The sequence below is a fragment of the Diceros bicornis genome, chromosome 23 (assembly GCF_020826845.1).
Source record: "Diceros bicornis minor isolate mBicDic1 chromosome 23, mDicBic1.mat.cur, whole genome shotgun sequence".
NCBI lineage: Eukaryota > Metazoa > Chordata > Mammalia > Perissodactyla > Rhinocerotidae > Diceros > Diceros bicornis.
Genome location: NC_080762.1, coordinates 8,127,610 through 8,151,846, shown reverse-complemented (window position 1 = coordinate 8,151,846; position 24,237 = coordinate 8,127,610). Strand labels below are relative to the sequence as shown.

At 36.8% G+C, this 24,237-nt stretch overlaps 1 protein-coding gene across 4 annotated transcripts in view; it reads right to left on the bottom strand.

Moving 5' to 3' along the window:
* The window catches only part of ARHGAP18 (Rho GTPase activating protein 18), a 171,538-nt gene that overhangs the window by 17,049 nt on the left and 130,252 nt on the right, over nucleotides 1-24,237 (bottom strand). For all 4 annotated transcript variants that reach the window (XM_058566311.1, XM_058566314.1, XM_058566313.1 and 1 more), the window contains 7 exons: nucleotides 18,709-18,874; nucleotides 16,385-16,476; nucleotides 11,975-12,052; nucleotides 8,909-9,068; nucleotides 6,701-6,783; nucleotides 2,645-2,851; nucleotides 1,788-1,928 (listed from right to left, as the gene is read on the bottom strand). In XM_058566311.1, the coding sequence (XP_058422294.1) occupies nucleotides 1,788-1,928; nucleotides 2,645-2,851; nucleotides 6,701-6,783; nucleotides 8,909-9,068; nucleotides 11,975-12,052; nucleotides 16,385-16,476; nucleotides 18,709-18,874 (927 nt within the window). The remainder of the gene's footprint in view (nucleotides 1-1,787; nucleotides 1,929-2,644; nucleotides 2,852-6,700; nucleotides 6,784-8,908; nucleotides 9,069-11,974; nucleotides 12,053-16,384; nucleotides 16,477-18,708; nucleotides 18,875-24,237) is intronic.

The following is a 24,237-nucleotide window of genomic DNA, read 5'->3' as shown; positions in this document are numbered from 1 at the left end:
GTGACACCTACGTGTTTTTCACATCTCAGTCTCCTCCCCAGTGAAGCCTCCTTGATGCCTACTTCCTGTTTTGTAGTGCAGGGCACCTTGGTCAGGACTCTAAAACACACCTCTAGCTCCTCTGAGCTCAACCCTTCCCCAGCCCTCTCTTAGCTCCCTGAGGGGCAACACCAGGCCCCACCTCCCTTTGCATACCTCACACGGAGTGGGGCTTGGCACCAAGCAGGCACTTAGCAGCATTTTGTCAAAAGAATCACTGAATTTCTCAGAAGAGAAAATCAAAACTCAGAGAGATGAAGTGACTGCTGATACATCATAAAACTGAGATTGAAATCTAGGTTTAAACCTCAAGCCTTAAAATGACAATACGGCTTCTAATTAGTACAGAGATCATCTCGGACCAGCTCTCATCTAATTAACCCAAAAGACAAACTAAAGAAATCCAAGTTAATGCTGTTCTTCTGTTGACGACAAAATTATTTAAATGTTCCATCTCCAAAAAAAGTAACTTTTAAATTTCTGTCTAAGGATTTATTATTTAAAAGGTACAGCACAAATTTTGTTTCCTTAGATACATACTGTGAGTATCACGTTATAACGCCTTACAAAAAAGTCTATAAAGTCACCTAAGTTAATACGAATAAGCAGGGCTACGAAACAAGAAGATAGTCACATATTTATAATGGTTTTAAAAGAAATAGAACATTCTACTTTAAACAAAAATGATATCTCAAAAACCCCTTCTAACCTATGATAATATCAAGCCCTTTCTCAAAAAATATAAACACTATTTACAATTTCCTTTTATTAAATTTTGTTTTTAAAGATACTTAAAAATTGATGAAAAAATGTTTAAGGCCAAGGAATGTTATTTTGTAACAGCAAGAGTTATAAATAAATACAGGAGAAAAAGAAATTTTTTTTAACAATTATTGGATCCCTAAGTAGGCCAAAGCAGAAAAAATCAGACAAAGGCTGACAATTGTATTTCCACATTATTCCACAAGATGTCAGCATGTAACTGAATAACCTATAAGGTAGTGTGGGGTGTCTTCACCGTAAATAGAACAATAGAAACCCTTTCATTTCATGATCTTAAGTTAGAGCTTTGGTAACTCACTTCACAATGTGTTCTCACGTATATATCATTATTTTAAACCCAGTTCTTAATATATTCTTACAGCAGTTTGTAAACACTGATATTTACGTATTTCTTTTTTGAAACATTTAAATTTTCTTTGTTCCAGTGTAACTCTCTCCAAATTCTCATAATCCAGTCAAGAATCTTTAAGTATTTACTGAAGCCCAGGAAGGATCCTAGGTACAATACGAACATTGACCTATTTGTCTGTCTGGGTTAGTTATTTTCCCCCATTTTACAGACAGGAAAATTGAAGAAAAAACATCAGTGGTTCGTGCAGAGGCTTCCTGACTCACTAGACATTACACACTCAGTGTGCAACCAGAGTCTGCATGGAGTCCTTTGTCTGTGAGGGTGTGGGTGTGGGTGGGTGTGTGCTGAGACATTGTGGTCCTGTTATCTTCCTTTGTTCCCCACTAACAGCTCACAGGCTGAGTCACCAACACCTGAACAACGTCAGTACTGATCCTTAGTAGTAGAGGAGTACAGTTATCATCATTGATGCCTTTAATTTACAGGTAGTATCAGGACCCAGTAAGTATGTAGAAAGTCACACTACAAAAACATGTAAGACTCTTTGTTGTACTTGTGATATTAAAAACTATATTGAAATCTGTATCAATACATATCTGCAAGTTTTTCTTACATCATTTGTAGTCTTATCTTGCTTTTCATATTTTTCTCGGTCATAAGCCATTTTCTTCAGCAATTTCTTCATGGCTTTTTTATCTTTTCTATGATTTTCGGTGTTTTGCTTCCTCACTTGGTTGACAATAAACTTGGGAATCTGTGAAATGAAATTAAGTTTGGGGAGGAAAAAGAAGTGGCACTATTTTAGACTATGGAAATAATTACCTTTATTTCTTAAATTTGGAGAGAAGTAAAGATGTTGTCTATTTGATAAGACTATGCCATTTTACATGCACTATTCATTAAATTTGTGGGAAAAAAAATGCATCATATTATTCTTTCACCGTGTATACAGAGCATTCATATGACTCAATTTACCACTCACTGTTTAAGGTTCAAAAAGAGGTATGGTCAAGTTCAAGGACACCGTGGTCATCTCCTATGCCTCGTATGCCAAGAGCGGAGACTACCTGGGGTGGCTGGCATTAGGGACCACCACCTTGGCCACTGGTCCCTTTAGCAGCCACCTATCTACAACCTAGCCTCTAGTTAACCTGCAGTCCCCTTCTAATAACCAGCTAGCCTCTCCCGTCAAAAGAGAAGCTCATCAATAAATAAGAGCTGATGGGTATCTAGTAATAATCCAGAAAAAAACAATCCTCAGAAATTATATTAGCAAAATAAAATATTTTAGAAGTATAAAATTGAAACCATGAAATAATGTTGGTATTTAAAAAATGGACATTAATTTCTTAAAAAACTACATTTGAAATCACCCAAATCAGTTACCTTTTTATAGAGAATATAACAACAAAAAGACTTCAGAATCCAGATATCATGACTCATTAACGAAGTTTAAAAATATATACTTACTGTCCACAGAAGGTTTTGATACTTAATCAATAAGTGCATGATATTAGCTGTCCCAGATGCCATTACAAACTCCTGCTGTTCGCTGGACTTCAAACCCAACGTGTGACACATGAAGAGGTTCGGGGCCATGACCATTGCTACGTTCATGACTGTCATCTTATTTTTCTCTTTACTGTCTATGACTCTTTGGAGAAATTCAAGCAATGCCTGCAACAAAAGTGACTCTTTTGGATTTGTGTTGTACGTGAAGATAAGAGAGTAAAGCACTGTAACACATGGGATTTTTATTTAGTTAAAAAAATAAGTTGTGCATAACCACAGTCAGCTAGCCACATCCAATGGGCCTTGTCATCAAAGCTTCTCCATTTGGTTACCGAGATGGTTCTTTGTTTCTACTAAGGACTATGGCACTGGATGGGAAATGAGGTAGAGAGGACACACATCTGAACTAGGTGGTGGGAGAGGAATGGAGAAGTGTCAGACCTCTAGCCTACTGGAGCCATGGAGCACTGAAAAGCAGTTTAACATAAAATATTCACTTGCTTCAGGAAGTGCTGTACTTTTATCTCTAGGACTTAAAAGAAAAAAAAGATTCCCTTAAAAAGGCTCATTCAACCTCAGGCTAGTGCTTTAAGGCACTCAGCAGCTCTAAGAGGAAATCTAAAAAGAATGGAGACTGTGATGGGAAGGAAGGGAAAATAAAGAAAGACCAAAGAGAAGAGAATTTGTAAAAAATGAATGAAGGATGAACACATGAATGACAGAAAGAAAGAAAGAAAAGGAACTCTTCACCAAAAAAGGCTAAATGATGTTCAGTTTGATGCCACTCACTTCCCACCTCTATTGCCAGCACACTCGTGTCCTCTGAGCCTACTTCCACATAAGCCACAGCAGCTTAGATCATCCTCCTCCCAACAGGGCTTAAGACTTCATGCCTCCTTTCTCCTTCTTTCTTAAATTAATTCTGGTCTGGAACAGTAGTAACAGTAACTGCCCAGGTAGTCGATGTTCTCTATGCGTGAGGCACTGTTTTAAGCACATCATAGAGATCCTCTCGCTTAATCCTTACTGAAGATAGATGCTGTAATTATCCCAATTTTACAGATGAGAAAACAACGTCTATGAGAATGTAAGTAATTTACCAGAGGTCATATAGCTAGCCAATGGTGGGGAAGGAATTTAATTACAGGTCTATCTGGCCTTTGTTTCTGGACTCTTAACTACTAAAAGAGTCATGTTTTCATATTTAGCCTAAAATCTCTACCTGAAAAAGTTCAAATAATCTACACCTAAATGGAAAAAGAAAGAAAGAAACACTGGATTCATCTCTTATAGGATTTCAGGTGGAAAAAAGTTCCTGTAAGGGCTAACAGGTTGATCTGAAATCAAGTTTAGCTGCCATATAGACCCCCAAAATTTGAAACAAACTAAAGGCATAGCGTTAATATCTAACAATGAGATTTATGCATCTAATTTCTGATACAGTGCTCAGAAAGTTAAATCATAATCCAAGCATAAGGTTACACAGAAACAATATCTTCTCAAATGAGGACAAAAGATTAATTGGTGAGGTTTGGAAAAAATAATTAATTTTGTTCCAGAGACCAGAATAATTATTCAGGGACCAGCGTATCTCTTTCTTTATGAGCATAAATTACAGAAATTAAATAATAAAACAGTTTAATTGTGGTGTGCATATGCAATAAGATTATTCAAAATATCACCATCAGAATATTAGAATGTGTGTGCGTAGATATGAAATTAACAACGTATATAACGAACTTCCTAAAAAGGATAAACAAATGCCAATAATTACATTAACACGAATCCCCTGTTGATATCTTAACATCAGTCTTCATTATTCCTCCATGTCAAAGATAGGTATGATCCTTGGTCCAAATGCACAATAATCCAAGGTAAAAAAAAAAAACAAACCAAATCCTGGTCAAGCGGCTTCCCCAAAGACACCTGTAGCTTTAGGCTTAAACTAGGACATGGTGTTTAACACGGCGCCTCTTAACCCTTAGGTGTGCTGTAGCAATAGTCTGCACAGTCACACACATGATACTGTCTCTCTAAACGACAATTGATAGAGTGGCACCAGGACTGGAAAAATTGGGGAAGTTTGCGTTAAGCTTTCTGAAATTACTTTGTGATGGAGTTTCCCTTCTCTTTTATAGAACTACATTTGACCAGTTTATAAGGGTTTATTCCCTTGGACATTTGGTCTACTTGTTGCAATGTTTCTATTATTAGAATTCTTGTTTGAAACCTTTACCAGAGCTGGCTAATTAAGCTACTAAAGCTCAAGTAAATTAGTAAAATTACTTGCTTGCATTTTCCCATTTTTTACCCCAAAAAAGTATTTCCCACCTTATTCATAAAATTGTGCTCCTGGTAAGCTTATACGCAAAAATTAAAACTACTCAAAATTTAAAAATATATTTTTTAATATAGAATTTTTGAAAGAATGTGCCTGGGCCTTTGAAGACAAAGTCCAAAAGAAGAGTTCAAGCCTCACCGAATAGTAACCATACTAGAATAAGTGTTTCCTCCCAGAAGTGTGTGAACTCATTGGAATGCAGGTGTATTTTAAGTAAATCATGTGTCTTTCAATTCCCACGTTACGGTGGTCATTCACAGGGTCATCACGAAGACAGTCATCTTTATGTGAATAAGGTAAATATTCTCCTTCCTGTTTCTGGGTGGTTGAAGCCCTGAGTTAAGGGCATGGCTGACAAGCAGAGAACAGACTGGAAATCTGTCCCCACTCTGTCCTGGGCTGGATGTCCCTCTTTCAGCCAGTCTACATACCCTTACACAGCAGCCCGGGTCACACGACATTTGAAGGTAACCCTTTCTAGAGTTGGCCTCTGTCTCCAAAAGAAAACAAAATCTAATGCTGCTTTCTCCGTTACTCATTTAACAGTCAGTAAAGCAAAAGACTTTGTTCTGACTTAGTCAAGGGAATAACTCTGGAAGTTCTCCTGTAGTGAGGTAGTGTTTTGACTCCAGTAATCCTCACAAGCTGTTTCATCTAGAGAAGTTGAGTATTAACATTCATTCCAGGAGCATGAAAGAACCATCACTCACCTAGTTTCAGTTCAAGGAGTCTCAGTGAGGCACAGGAAAATGTTCCTGAGATTTACCAACTGGTAGTTTTGTTTTCTTGACTTGATATTTCATTTTAAAGAGAAAGAAACTCGGGGGTAGAGGGGCAAGGGTGCCACACTTACATGTATAAAAAAAAATTTTAAGGCAATGGCAAATCTTAAGGTAAACACTCTTTCTAAATTACATTTTTAAAAAGTTCTCTTTCTTTTATGAAAGTTTATAATTAAACCTTTTACAACTTACTCTATAAACTTTAGCCATTAAGAAAAATAAATCAATGTGGAACAACCTGTTGATTATTATAAAAGCCTCAGACAACACTTATAATAAATGGTATTAAATCATATGAAGATTAGACTAAATCGCTTTGAAATGATGATATAAATCAGAAACTCAAGGTAAACCCTTAAACAACTAGAATTTGTTTGAGTTGGTCTGTCTTTTGGCTAATAAAACAATTTGAAGTCATCATTACGACTTACTTCATACTCTACTGCTTGGAACTACAAATAAATGTAACACCTTTAGGCAACAGTAGGTTATATCTGATAAGCCTTAGGATTTTCTTTTTACACATTCATTTTTCACCTCACTAATATACGTTCATTAAATAAAATTCGGAAAATGCAAAAAAGTAAAAAGAAGATAAAACCAAAAAGCACCCATGTTTCCATTAGCAAACGAACCTCAATCATCTGTTTTGGTAGAAGAAATGTTACAATAAAAATTAAAAAACACCTAATAATACTATTAACATGACTAACCCAGTAAATAAATTAATGAAGAGTTAAAGACTTTCACCACCTGTCCTCAAAAATAGGTCTTTTCTGTGCAGACTACTCCTAACATTTCCACCATAACATCACATGGTTTCGTCACACATAATGAACAATTACTCTGTTTGGCTCTGAGGGATGTTTAACGTAAATGAATCCATCTGACCTTCAGCGTGTCTCTGTTCGCGTGGGGTAGGAGGATGACAAGAAGGTTCAAAGCCTGTAGCTGCTGCTTCTTGGTTGGAAGATCTGCAGACAGATTAAATAAATCTGAACTCTTTTCTTTACTGAACATTTCTCTTTACTTTCTTTTCTCATTTTGTAAGAAAAAAGTTATTTGGCATAAACCTCCCTGTGAAATGTAAGACACAACGGCTGAGCAGCAAGCCTTGTTGCGAGTGTGTTTGTGGAAGATGGGGAGAAGCAGCTGCCACTTTAAAGCTTTCTCTCTCTCCGAACGCTCCCTTCCAACTGCGATCATATGACAGGCGGCCTTATGTTTGCAGACACACAACAGTGCTTTGGAAATAATTTTAACTTCTGCGTGATAATTATTCCCCAATGAAAAGACATAGAAGACTGAACCTTCCACCACATGGAGTTGGGGTGCCTCTGTAACAGTGAAGTTTGTTTCTTTAATGGAGAGTGAGCAAATTACATGCTAAGAGTCCATCAATTCCCACAAGAATATGTCAGACAGAGCCTTGAACCCAACAGGTGTTCAATAAATGTTTGTGGAACGAATTAGAAAAGCAACCATCAAGGAAAGAGTCCAGGAGGTACATTATTATCATTGACACTCATCATTTTCAGTAGCCGTTTCCCCATTTAAGTAATACGTTGAATATTTGGAGTCATTCTGGCATGTGTTTTTCAGGGGTAAATTTGGTCCTTTAATCCATATCCAAGGAATGTATGCAAAATAACACAACTCAACCATTAAAAAAAATATTTTAAACAGAAGATGATTTCAGTCATGTCTCCCCCAGAAATTCTGAAGACTCACGGGAATCATCTCAATACTATATGCTTTAAGAATAGCCTGGAATACAATGGAATATTTTCCAGCCATAAAAAAGAATGAAATCTTGCCATTTGTGACAACATGGATAGACCTTGAGGGCATTATGATAAGTGAAATAAGTCAGACAGAGAAAGACAAATACTGTATGATCTTACTTACATGCAGAATCTAAAAACAAAAACAAAAACCCAGCTCATAGATACAGAGAACAGATTGGCGGTTGCCAGAGGTGGGAGGTGGGGGGGTGGGTGAAATGGGTGAAAGGAGTCAAAAGGTACAAACTTCTAGTTATAAAATAAAGAAGTCATGAGGATGTAATGTACAGCATGGTGACTATAGTTAATAACACTGTACTGCATATTTGGAAATTGCTAAGAAAGTAGATCTTAAAAGTTCTCAACACAAGAAAAAAAATTCTCTCTAACTATTCATGGTGACAGATGTAAATTAGACTTATTGTGATGCTCATTTCACAATATATACAAATATCGAATCATTACGTTGTACACCTGAAACTAATATAATGTTGTATTTCAATTATACTCAATAAAAAAAAAAAAGAATAGCCCGGAACAGTTCTGGCTGACACTGTAGCTCACCATAATCATTCATAGCGCCCCCCTTATACTCTCAAAAGTGCCCCAATTTGGAAGTTAAAGATATGGTCACCAGAACGTGGTAATGGCATTTTTCCTTTTTTGATGGCCTCTAGGACTAAAAGAGATAATTATGTCAGTATGTAAATCTCATAAGAGCTCTGTGTTCACTGGAAAGGAATCCAGAACTATTCAGGACATTAATTTGGAGCTTGTCCAAGACCACAAAATGGCAAAACATAAGAAGTTAGTTGCCCTCCACCAATGAAGCAGCCAAACGGTTTGTTCCATGTTTTGGCACAACAATTTCAGAAGTTAATTTTTCAGGAAATAATCACAGACTCTAACACCTCTCCTTGTGCTTTTATGATCACTGTTAATCCACAATTTCTCCAGGAAGTGTTGCTTTTAACACTTGGCAAGAAAAATGTATCAGCAATCTTACGTGACTCATTCGATTACAAAAGAAATGTGAAGTTTCCAGGTTTTAACAGGAAAATATCTGGTATTGCTCAAAGGGCATGCAATTAATCTGTACCGGAAGAGAACATTCTGTTATTTATTGACTCAGAGATGTGTATTTATAAAGGAAAAAGAAAACAATGTGTGGCATGTGAGCACCCGCTGACATCAGTGAGTCAATATGTCTAGGCAAATATATCTAGTTATATTCTTGGTGCTGCAAAATGTCATTAAAACAATTAATCTGGATGGCACCAGCGCAAGGATTGCTTCAAAGAGGGATGGCACTTACTCTGGACGGCCTGAAAGGCTGTGAGATATTCTACGCTGAGCAGCGGCTGGGGTAGCTCCCGGATGAAGAGCTTCAGCAGGCTGGCTGCGTCATGCTGCTTGACACTTTCCCAATTAAAAGTACCTTCATAAAACTTTGCTTCTAGTTCTTGGCAAAGATTCTGAAAGGCAGACGAAAAAAAAAGCTACCAGTAAGTGCATTTTTTTTCCCTGCTGAGTGATCCACTTCCCACTTTACAAGAGATTCTACTCTTTCGAAAAGACATCTCAAAGTACTAATGGCCGACACCACTCTGTTACTCAGAAAAACACTACTCCCCTCCCCCAAATGTACCTTACTAATGAAAAATTATACCTAAGGCCCAAAAATTCAAAAACTTTACACATTTTCCTGTACACGCCACAAACCTTGAACACTAAAGATTTAATTAAAAGATTAGTTAAAATAGTCTTTCCATTTGGGGCTTTCCTTAGATACTATAAGCTTTCATTAAATTGAAAATATCATTAAAAAAACAAGTCTATGTTTTAAATTATTTAGAAGTACATTACATAACAAAACACATAATCAATCTCTGGCCTAAAGCACAAGGCTACCTCTGATTAGTCACCTCTGGGAAATGGAAAACCAAATTCGATAGCAAATGAAGCATGAAAATACATCAATATACCCGTCTTAAATGCACAGACTGTAAGTGACATAGGCATCCAGCCTCTAGCTACAGAACAGTTTGAGTCCGTAGAATTAGAAATACCTAGTTCATTTACCTCAAGGACTCTACAAAATTTGCCAAATTATTAGTAATAAATCAATTTAGTTTCAAAATTACTATTTTCTACATGCTTTTTCACTGTGGCATAAATCCTATTACATTAGAAATCCTTCCAAGTTTCTGTCACTTCCTTCTATTATTTGAAACTGTTCTCCCAAAGAACATTCTTTCTTGTAAGGTGAATTTATTACACATTCTTTTCCCAACACAACTCCATCCTCGACTCCAATTATTTTTGTAATTGGTGAAATCCATAAAGGTGAACCCAGACATGGGGAGTGGGGGAAAGAGAGGTGGAAGGAGAGAGGGATGAAAGAAGGGAGGAGGGAGAGAGCAAGAGAGGGAGGAAGGGGAGGAAGGGAAGGAGTGAAGAAGAGGAAGAGAGGAGGGAGAGAGGGAAGGAGGGAGAGAGATAGGGAGGGGGAGAGAAGAGTACATGAAATTTGGCTGGGCAGGGGAGAAGAATGGCAACCAAAAATTTTGCATATTATCTTTAAATTATTTATAATGGACCAGCTGCTGCATAATTTGGTATGTGACCACAGGCTGGGTTGAAGAACTGAGCCAGCTGAATCCACTTAATTGACCTTCTTAGACATTACATTTAGTTAACTCACCCTCTGCCAGCTATCCTGCCAAAATGTAAAATGCACATCATACCCACTATTCTCACTAAAGTGAACGTGTTTACGACTCTTGAGCTGGCCATCACATTCTGCTAATAAGCGCTGTGAACAGTGAAGTGAGAAGCGGTACTCTTGCTGATATGGGTAATGTGAAGTCACGCGGCCTGTTTCTGAGGAGTCTTTCTCTCCCTGAGAATGTCCTTCTCAACAGAACTTCTCTCAGAATCACACACAATGCCCGTGGTTGACTGGTAGAGACATTGCCGTAGGTGTTAGCAAAGGAAGTGAGACAATGGCAACCTATAAAACTTACAAGAGCACCAAAATGGTTTCGGGGACCTCTGTGCACCAGACTCCAACCCCAGGGGACACAAGCTGAATGAAATTTGTGAGCACACCATATCCGGTTACTCGAATCTGATTAACTGAGATCACTGTGTAGTAAGAACCAAATAGGCCGAAACTTGTGTCCTACATTAGGAAGCTTATCCAAATAAGCAGGTGATGCCAACTGCGGAATGTGTGAAGAGTAATTCCAATGCCAGCAGCGCCACAGCCACATCACAGGCCGGGAGAGTGAGCAGCCAGCAAGAGTCATTCCTCCCTGACCCAGCTCTAAGGATTTCATATAGAACAGGTCTTAAGGAAACGAACAGAGAGTCTCTCTTCCCTCCATCCTATCTTCTCTTGGATTTGCAAGTTCAGGAAGACAATATATTGGATGTGGGCAGGGACTTGTGCTATCTCCATTTAGAGCTTAAAGCTGAATTTAGAGGGTAGGGTAAAGCAGATTGTTAATGACTGCTAACCAAAAACTTCTCTGAGATAAATTTTCCAGATAGAGCCACAATTCAAAGTATGAGGCCCCTGTAAAACGCAAATCCTCTGGGAGGCATATGGATTGTGTATCATCTGTAGGGTAATTCCACCTTTACCATGCATTCACTGGATGCCTTATTCCCCAGAGCAGGAGTCAGGTGTCAGAGAGAAAAGGACACACAGCATCCTAGGATAATGGGAAGGAAATGTCATCCTGAGAGAGAAGAAAGAAGGGGAGGGAGAAAGGGGGGCTCCAACTGGGGAGTCTGGGAATCATCTTGCCTCTTTCACAAGCCAGATTCAGGCTATGCTGGATCCAGTGAGACAGGGAACTGTAAAGTAAGGGAAGTGGCTGAGACAGTCTCATTCTGCCAGCTCACTAAGACCAATAATGTTTGAGGACTGATGTCAAGTCTCCCACTCTGCTCCCCTCGTGGAGTTCATCACCCTGCCTTTTTTTTTTTTAAACTCAATTGTTATTACTCATGCTGACTAAATCTCTCACCAGCTCCCTATTACTATTGACTCACGGCGTTCTCTTTTCATCAGGATGGAAGTACTCTTGTCTTTTGCTTGTCTACCTTTGTTCCTATGTTATTGCACAGTAGAGAGATTTAAATCATTTGCCTATTTATTTATTATAGTATTATTGCAGGTAATATGGTGATTTTGAAAAAATCAGAAAAGACTGTATAAAAACTAAACATAAACTGAATGTTAAGAGGTTTTATTGTTATATTTTATGTACCTTCCTAACAACGGGAAGAAGGGTCAGGGAGGACAAGTTAGCTTTCAAAATGCAAAAATATGATAAACAATGAAGTTTTATGTTAGTGGAACCAAGACTACCTTGATCCTAGTAGCAGCTCCAGGTATTCTCAAGAGGCCTTCAGTTTCCAAACCTCCCTCTTCAATTCGAGAAATCAGCTGTGCATAAAGAGAAGAACATTCTGATTTTGGTATTCTTAACAGGTACAATTCCAAATTTAACATCTGTTTCACATACAAATAAATGAAAATTGATTACAATGATGGGTAAACTGGATTTCATGAAGTTTTGAGCGCTACTGCATTACCGCTATCCTTTAAATCAATAAGTCCCCAAACTTTAGTTATCATTTAGAAGAAGGTGGGTCTTATTCTCCTTTGTCACAGAAGTGTATAACTTCACACGACAGCTGTGATACACCAAACACACACAGACTGAAGATGTTCATTGTTTAAAAGCAACTAAGACCACGCATTTCTTCTGCTTTTCCAGAAACATACACTCTGCGATCAAATACATCTTATGAAATTCTAGTATTTGCACATTTACATCTTGTTTTCAGCTTGTTCAAAGAAAGAATTATTTATGAGACGAAGAGAAAAAACACTGCTTGCAAATATTCATTTTTAAGCCTTTAAGCTTTGGGTGGTAAACTTAAATAAAAAACAATTCTTGTATAGTGCTTCTAAATCATACTCGATGCCCAATTAATGCATACACATCTCTCTATCTCCAGAACCCCATTAAAATAACAAAGATTTTTTTTGAATAAAGCAGAGACCCACAAGAACAAGGCAAATGGAGGAATTACAATGACATACTGCTGGAGGCTAGAAAGATGATAAGAGTGGTTAGCTTCTTGGCGGACTGATCTTCCAGTTGGAATGTGCATTTCCTGGGCAGTACATAAAGGCTTCATGGGGGGACTCTGTCATTTTAAGGAAATCAATTTCCTTGTCCTCAGTTTAAATATAAGGCATTTACTAGCATCATATAGGTTTTCCTTCCTACTGCCCCTCCTCTTCCATTCACAATAGCTTTCTCCTCCTTTATAAAAGACAGACCTACTCTTCACTCATCCCCAAACTTACTCTAATATTCTCTGCACAGCCTAAGGCATAAAATCTTCTGGAGTGCGAAGAGAATGTAAAATTTTAATTTTTTTTCAGTGAAAGCTCCTTTAATGATTTATCAAGGCTCTATAAACTACATAAAGTTTACTGTTTTTCCTTTGCTTATAAGTGTCTGTTAAGAGCAAAGCACGGCATCATAAATGAGATCTTTTGACCTTTGTCTAGATGTTCTGAAATCAGTTACACCGCAGGATGTAGACACTGGAAGAGATGTGAATTTTTCTTTAATAACCTCACCTCTTCTATCCCTGAATTATAGTCAAAGAATGTACTGATCTTGAGGGAGTCAGGTAAGAATAAAGCAGAGAGTAGTCTCAAAATTCTCCCAAGGATTTATTATTAGCTGAAAAGACAAGCATCTTGGACCACAGCAGTACATAAGTTTTTTAAATTCAACTGGAATGTTTTCCGAAACCACATTTTTTCAAGTTATACTGGATAAAAACCCCACAACAAAAACTCCACACAAATTATTTTAGATTAGATGGACATTATTCAATAAAGTATTTAAAACCAAATTTATCAAATAAAATTATGCAAAATTTATTCAATGTATAAGCAATTTTCACTTTATTTCATCTTATAAAATGTTTAAAATGTTCTATTAAAAAATAAAATTATATGCTAGTTGCTGGAGCAAATTAGTTTTTAGCAGTATATGCCTTTTGCTTTCATTAAATACACAGGAAAAACTGATGATTTCTAAATAAGTGAATGAGAATAATTTCCAAATTTTTATGTTTGTGTTCTTTTTATTATTCTCTAATGCTGAATACCAGCATTCAATAGAGGTGTGTATATATATTGTTGAAGGAATGTCATGTGTTTTCTCATATCTCTCACTTTGAAAATAACATATTTTTAGCTATCACATTATATTGCATTATTAACACATAAATAACAAATACTTTATAGCTCTCCTTTCATTTTCAAGACCTAAAAATGGAAAATAACTATATTGATCTACATACTTTAATCATTCTGCTTTCAGTAATTTATTTTACAAGATACATTGTCATTTATTAGTAATGTTCATAGCATTTCCCAAAATAGATATTATATATCTATATGAATTTAAGAATTAAAAATTAAATTGAAAATGAAGTCAGAATTCTTTGACACAAGGTGTCTTTGATTTGGCTGATTAGTTTGACACTGAGAACAGGATTTGTTAATTGAGCAGAATTTTTTCACAGATAAAAATTAAGAATATTTCTACTTCCCCAACCCTTTCTGAGAATATGGTTAAACAATGTACCTCTGAGTGGAAAAAAATAATAATAAGATACAATTCACAGATATTAGATAAGCTTTGTTAAAGCCCTTTTTGCGTATATTTCTCCATAACTGAGAAAGTATAATTCTCTCAAGGCCGATAATGAAACCTTTTGCAAATCGGTGGTTTCCCATTTTTTCCTTTCTAAAAAATTGAGGAAATACCTAATGGAGTTGTCAACTCATAAACCAAAAAATATTTTTCATGATAGATCATTGTGACTTTTTGCTTATAATTCAGAGGGGATGCAAACAGATGAGTGTTATCTAATAGTAAACTCTTTTTACTCCCTTTTATTTTTTTGTATGAACAAAAATACTTTAAGGCTACTATCTGGTGAGTTCAAACAGGTGGGTAGCCCAAGTCTCCAGAATGCTGAAGAGACCAAAACCGTAAAATAACTAACTAAATAAATAAATAAGAAAACAATTTCAAGAGAAAATGACAAAGGACTGGATGCAATCCTGAGCCTGACAGAAGGCATCATTGAATCTTTGTGGAGAATAAAGCTTACTCTTCACTGGTGTGATGGTGAATTTGATATGTCAACTTGGGTAGGCTACAGTGCCCAACTGTTTTGTTAAACACCAGTCCAGTTGTTGCTGTGAAGGTATATTTTAGATGTGATTAACATTTAAATCAGTAGACTTTAAGTAAAGCGGATTACTCTCCATTATGTCGGTGGGCCTCATCCAATCAGTTGAAGGCTGTTAAGAGCCTTTGAGGCTCCCCAAAGAAGAAGCAATTCTGCCTCAAGACTGCAACACAGAAACCCTGCTGGAGTTTCCAGCCTGCAGATTTTGGACTCAACACTGCAATAACAACTCTTGTCCAAGTTTCCAGCCTGCTGGCCTATTCTACACATTTCACTTGTCAGCCCCCACAATCATACAAGCCAGTTCTTTAAAGTAAATCTCTCTCTATATATATATATATATCTCCTACTACTGGCTCTGTTTCTCTGGAGAACCCAAATATGCTTGGAGAGGGTGGTGCTGAGATCCCTGCTTTGTACAGTTGTCTGAGTAGAGTAACTCACACCTTTCATCGACATTAAAGGAACTTGAATATATGGTCTACATTTGTTAGCATCTCTCCGTTAATCACAGGCACTGTTGACAACTCTCCATACAGACACAGCTTCTACAGGAATGGCTGGCAGAGGCTGATGAGTAGCAGAAACTTTGTAGAACAAAATTCTTCAGGAGAAACACTGAGATACAGGTTTGGATGTAACGGTGAACGTGAGGAATAAAGGAATCAGAGGTTAGTAGGTAAGACAGGTAAGGACTGCTTTGGAACAGCAGAACTAGCGACAAGGAGATTGAGCTTTAGTATTGGATGAGTTTGTTGAACCAATCAGCTGTGAAAGTTCCCATTGCTACTCTTAGTATCCCCAGAACTTTCAGAAACTGTGATATACCTGGGCTGTTGCAAAAAATCTACAGCTTGGGTGGTCCTTAACTCATCTGACCTGCCTTCCTCACTCTGCATGCCCAGGCTTTATCAAATGTAATCTGTGTTTCTGAACAATGATGGCTCAGAGGTTAGACCGAAATTTTTATATTGCCATAGATAATCCTCTTACGAATAACTGAGTGTTGACTACACAAATGACTTGCTAGTTCAGCAATCATTTTCTAATTCTACTTTATGTTTTTTTTTGCCTACTTTGGAAGAAGGCGCTGGTAAATTAAATCGGACAGCCTTAAGGTAAATATGAAAGCTTGGAAAGAACAGATAGGCAAGAAATATTCATGAGGAGTCAATTCTCTAGAAATTGATAAGCAGCTCCTACCCCTATGTATTATATAATTGAAATCTCAATTATACAAAGCCAGCTAATAGAAGACAGGAAAATGATGCCAGGTAATCACAGTTACAGAAATAACACAGCCACGATTACCATGAAATAAAAATTATGAGCCCTTGGAATAAATTTGTTTCCTGAATAGAAAATCAAAGTACAAAATAAAAGAGCCTATCAATTGGAAAACCATATTATAATAGCATGAATGCAAAAAAATCCACTATTAGCTCAAGTATGTTCTCCCTCTGCTGACCCATCCAGGCCTACTTACTTTTTGAAATATCAAGGGTATTCGAGTTCCTGGTACTTTTCTCTGATCTTGTTCTAACAATATTGTCAATGGAACACCAAAAAGGCCATAATCTGCAAGAAAAAAATAAGATTTCTTCACTTTCATCAATCTATAAAATATTAATGTAAAAATGTTAAGGCATCAGATTTCTGATATTGTCATTCAATGAGACAACTATTTATTGAGCATCTACTGAATGAATGACACTGTCTCACCACTAGGTATAGACACCCCAGGAGGAAAATCCCGGTCCTGACTTACAGAGCAAACTAGCAAGGAAAGACAACTAAATAAATGATTGTAAATAATCACCAAAATAATTAGAAAAGTGTAAACTGCTACATAAGAGAAATAGAGTACTGGGGGGATATGCATAATATGCAAATAATTTACTAAATGTAATACAATGAAAAGTTCTGGCTTAAAGCAAATGTTAATTGACATTTAATATTCTACCATACAGCAAAATATAAATATTTGCTTTCTGAGAAATCAGCCAACATTATGATCTTGTTCTACAAATGTTTTTCTTTAGAAAATATAGTAGATACATGATATTCTTGAATTTAAATTTGTAGTTTTATATATTTGGGAATAACTCCAGAAGAAATGACAGGTAATAATTTGTAATTTTTCTAAATTAAAATCATATGTCTTCAGTCTGGTGTGAGCATGACTTCTACCCAGCACATCCCACTCCACCCCCATTACTGAATGAATAGTTAGCACAGAAGTGTAACACACAGTATCAGGGAAGACATAAATCATTTGTGACCGTGGAAAGGGGAATTATCTTGTGGTATGAGGACAGACATTGGAAACTGTGACACTCAACAGAGTTGCCATTCAAGAGAATGCCAGGAACCTAGTAAATTACTTTTAGTTTAGGAATTAAGAAAAAAATGTAATCTTCAAGAATGTCAAGAGTCTAGTTTACAATATGAGATAAATACCTTAGATAAGACACAAAAATATAAAAAAGATGGAAAGAAAATCTATTCTATTAATAGTGATACTCAATGAGAATGGCTTAATATTTCTCTCTCGGCTAGGATGCAATTCTAAAACATAACATTAAAAAGCCTCTCAAATCCACTTTAAAAGTCTTGAGCACTGAGTTACAGCTATTTAAATTGTATTTCTGTTTTATATTTGGAGAAAGCTTTGTAATGAGCTTTTGAAAAAGCATCTGAAGTCTTCATTATCCATAATGGACTTGTAGAAAACCAGAAGCACTGTTTAACTCAGAAATTCACCATCCCAAGCCTTAAGCTAAAATACTCAAAGGAACTGAGGGCAGAATGAGGCCTTCTGGGGCCCAGCATGGGAGAAAGGACCTGAAGGGAAGGTATACTTCCATCCTACAGAGAAATTGCCTCTAAAACTTAAGTCAGGTGAACACCTGTCTTTGCTAATGTTACCATAGCAACTCAATAATCCTTGTTCTTGGTTTCTCTTTAGGAGATATCTTTAAAGTTAAACAAGAGGTCAGAGATTCCTAAAGAGTAAAGCTTCATCAATAAAGAATTATCTGGATTTCCAGACCAATAAAATCTTGGAAAAACAAAAACCGAGGAGATATCTATTCTCTGTCATATTATAAAAAATAATGGGTAAATCAAGCTGCTTACAAAAGAAAAACTACACATATCTGTGATGAATACAAGTTAGTGGTATTATGTGCCACAATGGCATTATGGTGGTTTGGTTCCCAGGTGTGGACCTACACCACTCATCAGCAGCCATGTGGTGGTGGTGACCCACATACAAAATAGAGGAAGACTGGCACAGATGTTAGCTCAGGACGAATCTTCCTCAGCAAAAAAAAAAAAAAAAAAAAAAAACCTAGAATGTTAATGAACAGAGGGAGATTACTAACTACCCTATGTATTTCCCATCAAACAATTAAGCAAAAGTCATCCATCAGGATCAACCATCTTAAAGTTATTTTCCAAGATCCAATTTTGGATGTAAATAAGTACATGTACCAAATGTATTTTTTAAATATCTAATTTTCAAAGGAGAGAGCATATGAGTTAAGACTCCTTGATTCAGCATTTCCTTCTATGGTAATTAAATATTTGGTTATGCCTTTATTTTCTATAGTCTAGGAGACAGTACATTTTTTTGAAAATTTTTGAAGCTATAAAATTTTTGAAGGCAATGTTTTAGAATTTGCACTTTAGATATAGTCAAGTGTTGGTTTATTTTGTAGGTGTTTCCCTCCCCAACAAGAATACTTCTAAAAAGCTCATCCTTGCTACTTTAGAAGCAAATCCAACTGTTTTTCATTTCAAAATTACCTTTTGTTTTGATTTTCACAGCTTTTTGTTGCTTCAGTTCAACACCCAACACATCATAGAGGGCAGTCAGCTCAATTAGGGCTAAATGGCAAACTTTCTTCATGTCCTGGGATGCGAGGTCACCAATCCTGGTGGTGCCTGTTTTGTCTTTTGGCAATCTGAAACTCTAAAATAAATACCATTAATATAGTAAAGTTTTACAGTATCTAACCCTCTTTTTAATGAAAGAAGACAAAATTTTAACCATAGAAAGAAGTTATACTCAGAGTAGTGACAATGAAAGCTCTGGCAGAATTTCTCCAGTCAGAATGAAGAGTGATCTTGTCAGCAAGATGATCCCCAAACCTGTGGGGAGTTCAAGGGTCAATACCTGAAGGCTGACAGGCAATAGAACCGGACCATGTACCAGGAGTACTAACACCAGCGGCCCAGAGGCCAAGAGAGACAGTAAACCCAAAGGAGAAAAGAACTCTAGTTAAGTGACCTTCAAGAACCAGGGAAGATTAGAAGTCAAGCACAAACCATGAGGAGGAGGAAGAGGGAGGGGAAGTGGAAGAAAAGGAAGAGAAAGGAATAGTAGCCATGAGTGAGTGCTTAGAATATTATAGTAATTATATCATATTATATTATACTATACTATATTATGTTATGTTATAGTATATTATATTATGTTATGTTATGTTATAGTATATATTATACGCTTACCAATCTAGCTACTGACTAGCTGTGGGTGTGACTTCTTGCAATTGCTTAACCATTCTTTCTGTAAAATGGGAGGAGGGGATGCAGGAGGAGAAGGGGCAGGGGGTGGAGGGAGAAGGGGGAAGAGAGGAAGAGGAGGAGAGAAGGGGGGAGTAGGGGAGGGAGAGGATAGGAAGGGGAGGGGAGGAGGGAAATGGGGAGGGGAAAGGGAAATGGGGAGGGGAGGAGGGAGGGGAGGAGGGAGAAGGGAGGGAGGGGAGGAGGGAAACAGGGAGGGGAGGAGGAGGGAGGGGAGTGGGAGAAGGCCATCTTATTTACAGGACTATTGTGAGGTTTAACTGGCTGGCACTTCCCAAGCACTTTTATGTGGCTGCTATCATTATTACTTTCACCACCGAATATGCAAACTGCGACTTAGAGATACCACTATTACAGGCAAATAAGTGGTGATGGTGTTGTTTTGCTTTTCTCAAATATTATCCACCACCTATTCAGCCTCTTTTAATATTAAATACATTAAATACAAGAAAACAAACCACAGGGTAGAAACATGAATTTCTCTAACATATTTAATACAAATTACAGTTCCACTGATTTATGGATTACTAAAACAAATGATAAAAATCTTATCAAGGTTGTATCTTTTGGGTTTACCCTTGACTTCATTTAATTTAATGGCTAAGGATGCTCAACTCATTCTCTTTTATTCTTTTTGCTTTGCTTATTAGTTTTGCACCACATCATTAACACTTTATAGTCTAAAAACTATCACAAAATACATGTCCTAAAGCAGCAGTTCTCAAACCGTGGTCCAGGGAACCCTGGGGGTACCCCACACCCTTTCGAGGAGGCCAAGAGGTCAAAACTATTTTAATAATTAATACTAAGACATTATTTGCCTCTTTCACTCTCATTCTCTCATGATTGTACAGTGGAGTTTTCCAGAGGTACAAGAAGTGCTATCAGAACAGATTGAATGCAGAAGCAGACAATTCAGCTGACTTCTAGTAAAGTTGCTAAAACGTGAAACCGTGCCATATTTTTTCATAATTTTTGTTTTACAAAATATGGCTATTTTTCACAAAAATGTTATTTATATTAACTGTAATACTGTATTTTAAAAGAATATTTAAAAGTTTTTCAATTTTAATTTCTAATATGGTAAATATCCACAGGTATTGGTATAAACTAAAGCTTTGTTTTTCCCCACAGTATTTGTTAATTGTTTATTTATCAAGAGAAATTATTCCTTAGTCCATATATTCATGTTTCATAGTTCAGGAATACAGGTCAGTGACAAACTTCCATGAAATCAATCCAAAGGAATTCATTACGTTCAAGATCACCTTGTGCCAGCCCTCTTCATCTCCGCAAAATCTTTCAAAGAATCTTAATAACTGTAGAAATCTGCATATGTCTTCTTTCTCGCTTCAGACACAGCAAACTTACAGAGAGGTGCAACCCCCTGAGAGACAGCGAATGCTCCAACAGTGTGAAATTGCAGATGCTTGGCCAGAAGGCCTCGCCTCTGAGGTTTCGCCAAAGTGCTAGAAGCCATAGTAGTTCTTCTCAACACCAACATCCTTCCTCACCAATAAAACAAAAGCTTTTTGAGGTCCTCAATTTTTAAGAGCCTAAAGGAGTTATAAAACTAAGATGTTTGTGAGTCACTGCCCTGCAGCAATTCCTAAAACCTATAACTTTTGGTAAGTGAGTAGCTATATCCTTTCAAGCAAACTCAACTCCAAGAAAGAACCTTCAAGTCTACTATAGGAGAAAAGAAGTCTTTCTTAACTTTATAATATATTTTTTTTTCTTAAGAGAATATTAAGTAAAACAGTAATAGACATTGAATATGCAGCCTAAGTGAGTTTCCAGCATAAGTGTTAATGGCCTCCATGGTGCAGTGCACAGGGCTTGAGAATGTGGGGCCAGACTGCAGGTGGCAAATCCTGAGTCCATCACCTACTAGCTCAGTGACCTTTGACACATAACACCCCCTTCTGTGCCTCAGCCACTTCATCTGTAATATGGGAACAACAACAGAACCTCTCTTATAAGGTTATGATGAGGAGCAAATGACACACAGTAAGCACTCAAAAACTGTTAACTATTATTACTACATTTTTTCAAGAGCTTTTTGAATAATTTCAAGATTTCATGGCTTTCCTTTTCTCCTGAATATTACTGCAAGGCAAGAAGAAATGATAAGGATAATACTCATATTTGATAAATCGTTTCTCATTCTATTCTGAAAAAGTCCCAATAGGGTAAGAATTATTACAGCACATTCTAGGTGGCGAAACTGAGGCTCATTCAGAGACTTCAATATGGCCACATAGCCAGTGACATAATAAGGATGCAAATTTGGATCTTCTAAATCCTAAATTCAGTAACCATTCTGTTCTGCTCCATTTTCCTTGTCCACCACAGCAAGCAGGCAGGAATCTAGGTTGATGGTATTGATGTAGGATTGTGAGCCCCACAAGGAGAAGAGCCATGTCTTAATCACCTCTGTATCCCTGCCATCCCATAGCCCCGCACACGGCAGGTCCCCTGTCCCCGGCTCTCAGTGAGGTGCAGGGCCGCTGGCTGGATGCTCCCCCAATTTCCTGATTTATACTGAGACTTACTTTTAAACTCACACAAAACTGCACATTTTCTTTACGCCTGGCCCCAGAGTTCTGCTAATTTCTTTGCTTTCTGAAGGGCTGGACCAATCCTATTTACCAACCATTTATTAAAAAAAAAAAAATCCTAAGTGTTTCATTACAATTGGTTGCTTTTGGTCTAATAAGCCAAACACTTGCAATATAATTATTTAAAGCGTTACCCAAGGTAAATGTTTAGTGAAACCGGAAATATTATTAGTTCAAACATTTGATTTACCCAGCAATATATGTCATGAGCTTTATTTATTTATTTATTTGAACATTGTGCTTAATGAAAGGAGTTAGTTCTTTATCCCTATGTTTAATTCATAGTGGCGGCTTTAAATATTTATGAAGTTTCCTGTCATTTTTGTTTAGCTAATAGACTGGATGGTTCAGTACGCTGGCTAAGAGAAGGCACTGCAATTTCAGCACAAGAAAAGCTCTTTACCTTTTGAAAAATGTGCTTAAAGAAAGGAGTGAAATAAAATTTTTCAAAAAATATAAGGTCATTGGTTCCCATGTGTTACCATAAATTAATCAGGGAGCTCTCCCAGACTGCACCCCTCTTTCGTAGGCCTTACAATCTGAGGGCCCCTCAGGCACTCTATCAGTAATGATGGACTTGACTTTTTTACACACCAAGTCACTCTAGCTTCATGTTGGAAGGCAAGGGAATCTACCCTCACCTGGTCAATTTCCACAGATGAATTTTTTTTCTTATCGTCTGCTAGGAAATTCATTTCTTATCTAAGATTTTTCCATGTGTAAAATGTGATTTTATTTACAGTATTTCATTCATTGCCATTTCCAGAGGATGAATACTTTTCTAGATAAATGAAGTTTTAGAAATCTTTCAAATTTATAGTTTTTTATATCTCATTTTTTTTTGAATGGAGAGCAATGGCCATAATTTAACCTTCTCTTGACAATTCAGGATCAGGACCCTAAACATCTATTTTTGTATTTTGTACAAGTGTGTGTCTGCCTTAGGTTTTCAGTTTCTTTGCTCAATCCTGAACCACCATTTCTTCTACTGTCCTTCAGCTTCCCCTAGAGGTGTTCTGTTCTCTAGCACACTCCCACCTTGCGCATCCATGTCTAGATTTTGGCCTTTAGTATGCATGGAGCTACGTTACACGACAACCAAAGTTGTTATAAAACATGATTTTACCTGAATTAAACATAATTCAATAAAAGTCCAAAACACTCTAAATAAAAACCTAAGAACTAAAATACAGGCAGCATCTAGAATATGGGTTTTATCATAGTTAGCATTTCAAAACTATGATCTTAAAAATTCCTGAATAAATTCTTAATGTTTTTAGTTTCCAAGGTAGGATGAAGAAGTGCTATTAAATTTCCATCTATTGTATATGTTAGACTCAGCAAACCAGAATCTTATTTATATAACATCCCAATCTATCCTGAACAAGTTGTCAGTAGCTCCAATACAAGGACACTTAAACTCACACCTAAATTAAATACATATATCTCTTTAGGGCACAGTAAGTGGAGTCAACATGGTCTTCCAGAAAAAACTCTGGCTTCAAAAGCTTAGTCACTGAAGCCAAGCATCAGCATGCCATGGAATCTCTCTAACCTGTTTCTTTGTCTGAAAATCATAATATCTGCCTCATAGAGATCATTTGATAAATAAATTACAGAGCATACTTTCTGAGATATAGTGGGTACACAATAACACAATAAGCAGTAGCTAAATTTTCAAACTAAAGCACATTAAAGGTTACAAAATCTGATCTCCAAATTTAAGGGGAAATTTAATTCCTCTGCGAGAGATCATAAAGAATTAACAAAGACTGCTCAATGCTGTAAGAAAAAGGAAGTGAATATGAAATCAGGTCAACAGAGAACAATGTATTACATAAAGCCTACTGCTTATTTACAGAAGCAGGGAAGCATGGAGTCAAAATGGAATTTACGGTTTTATCAGCTTAGACACCTGCCTCAGCGTGGCGAATATAAATATTCTCTTTATCAACTATGCTGAGGACTCGTGGAAAGCTCACAACATGTCCATACCTTCTAGAAAACATAAATAAATAAACGGTTGTAGATATGAACAGATGCATATACACAGAAATAAATACATAGATAGATAGACAATAATTATCAAAAGCATGGCATCTAATAGTTTAAAAGATGATTTTATATA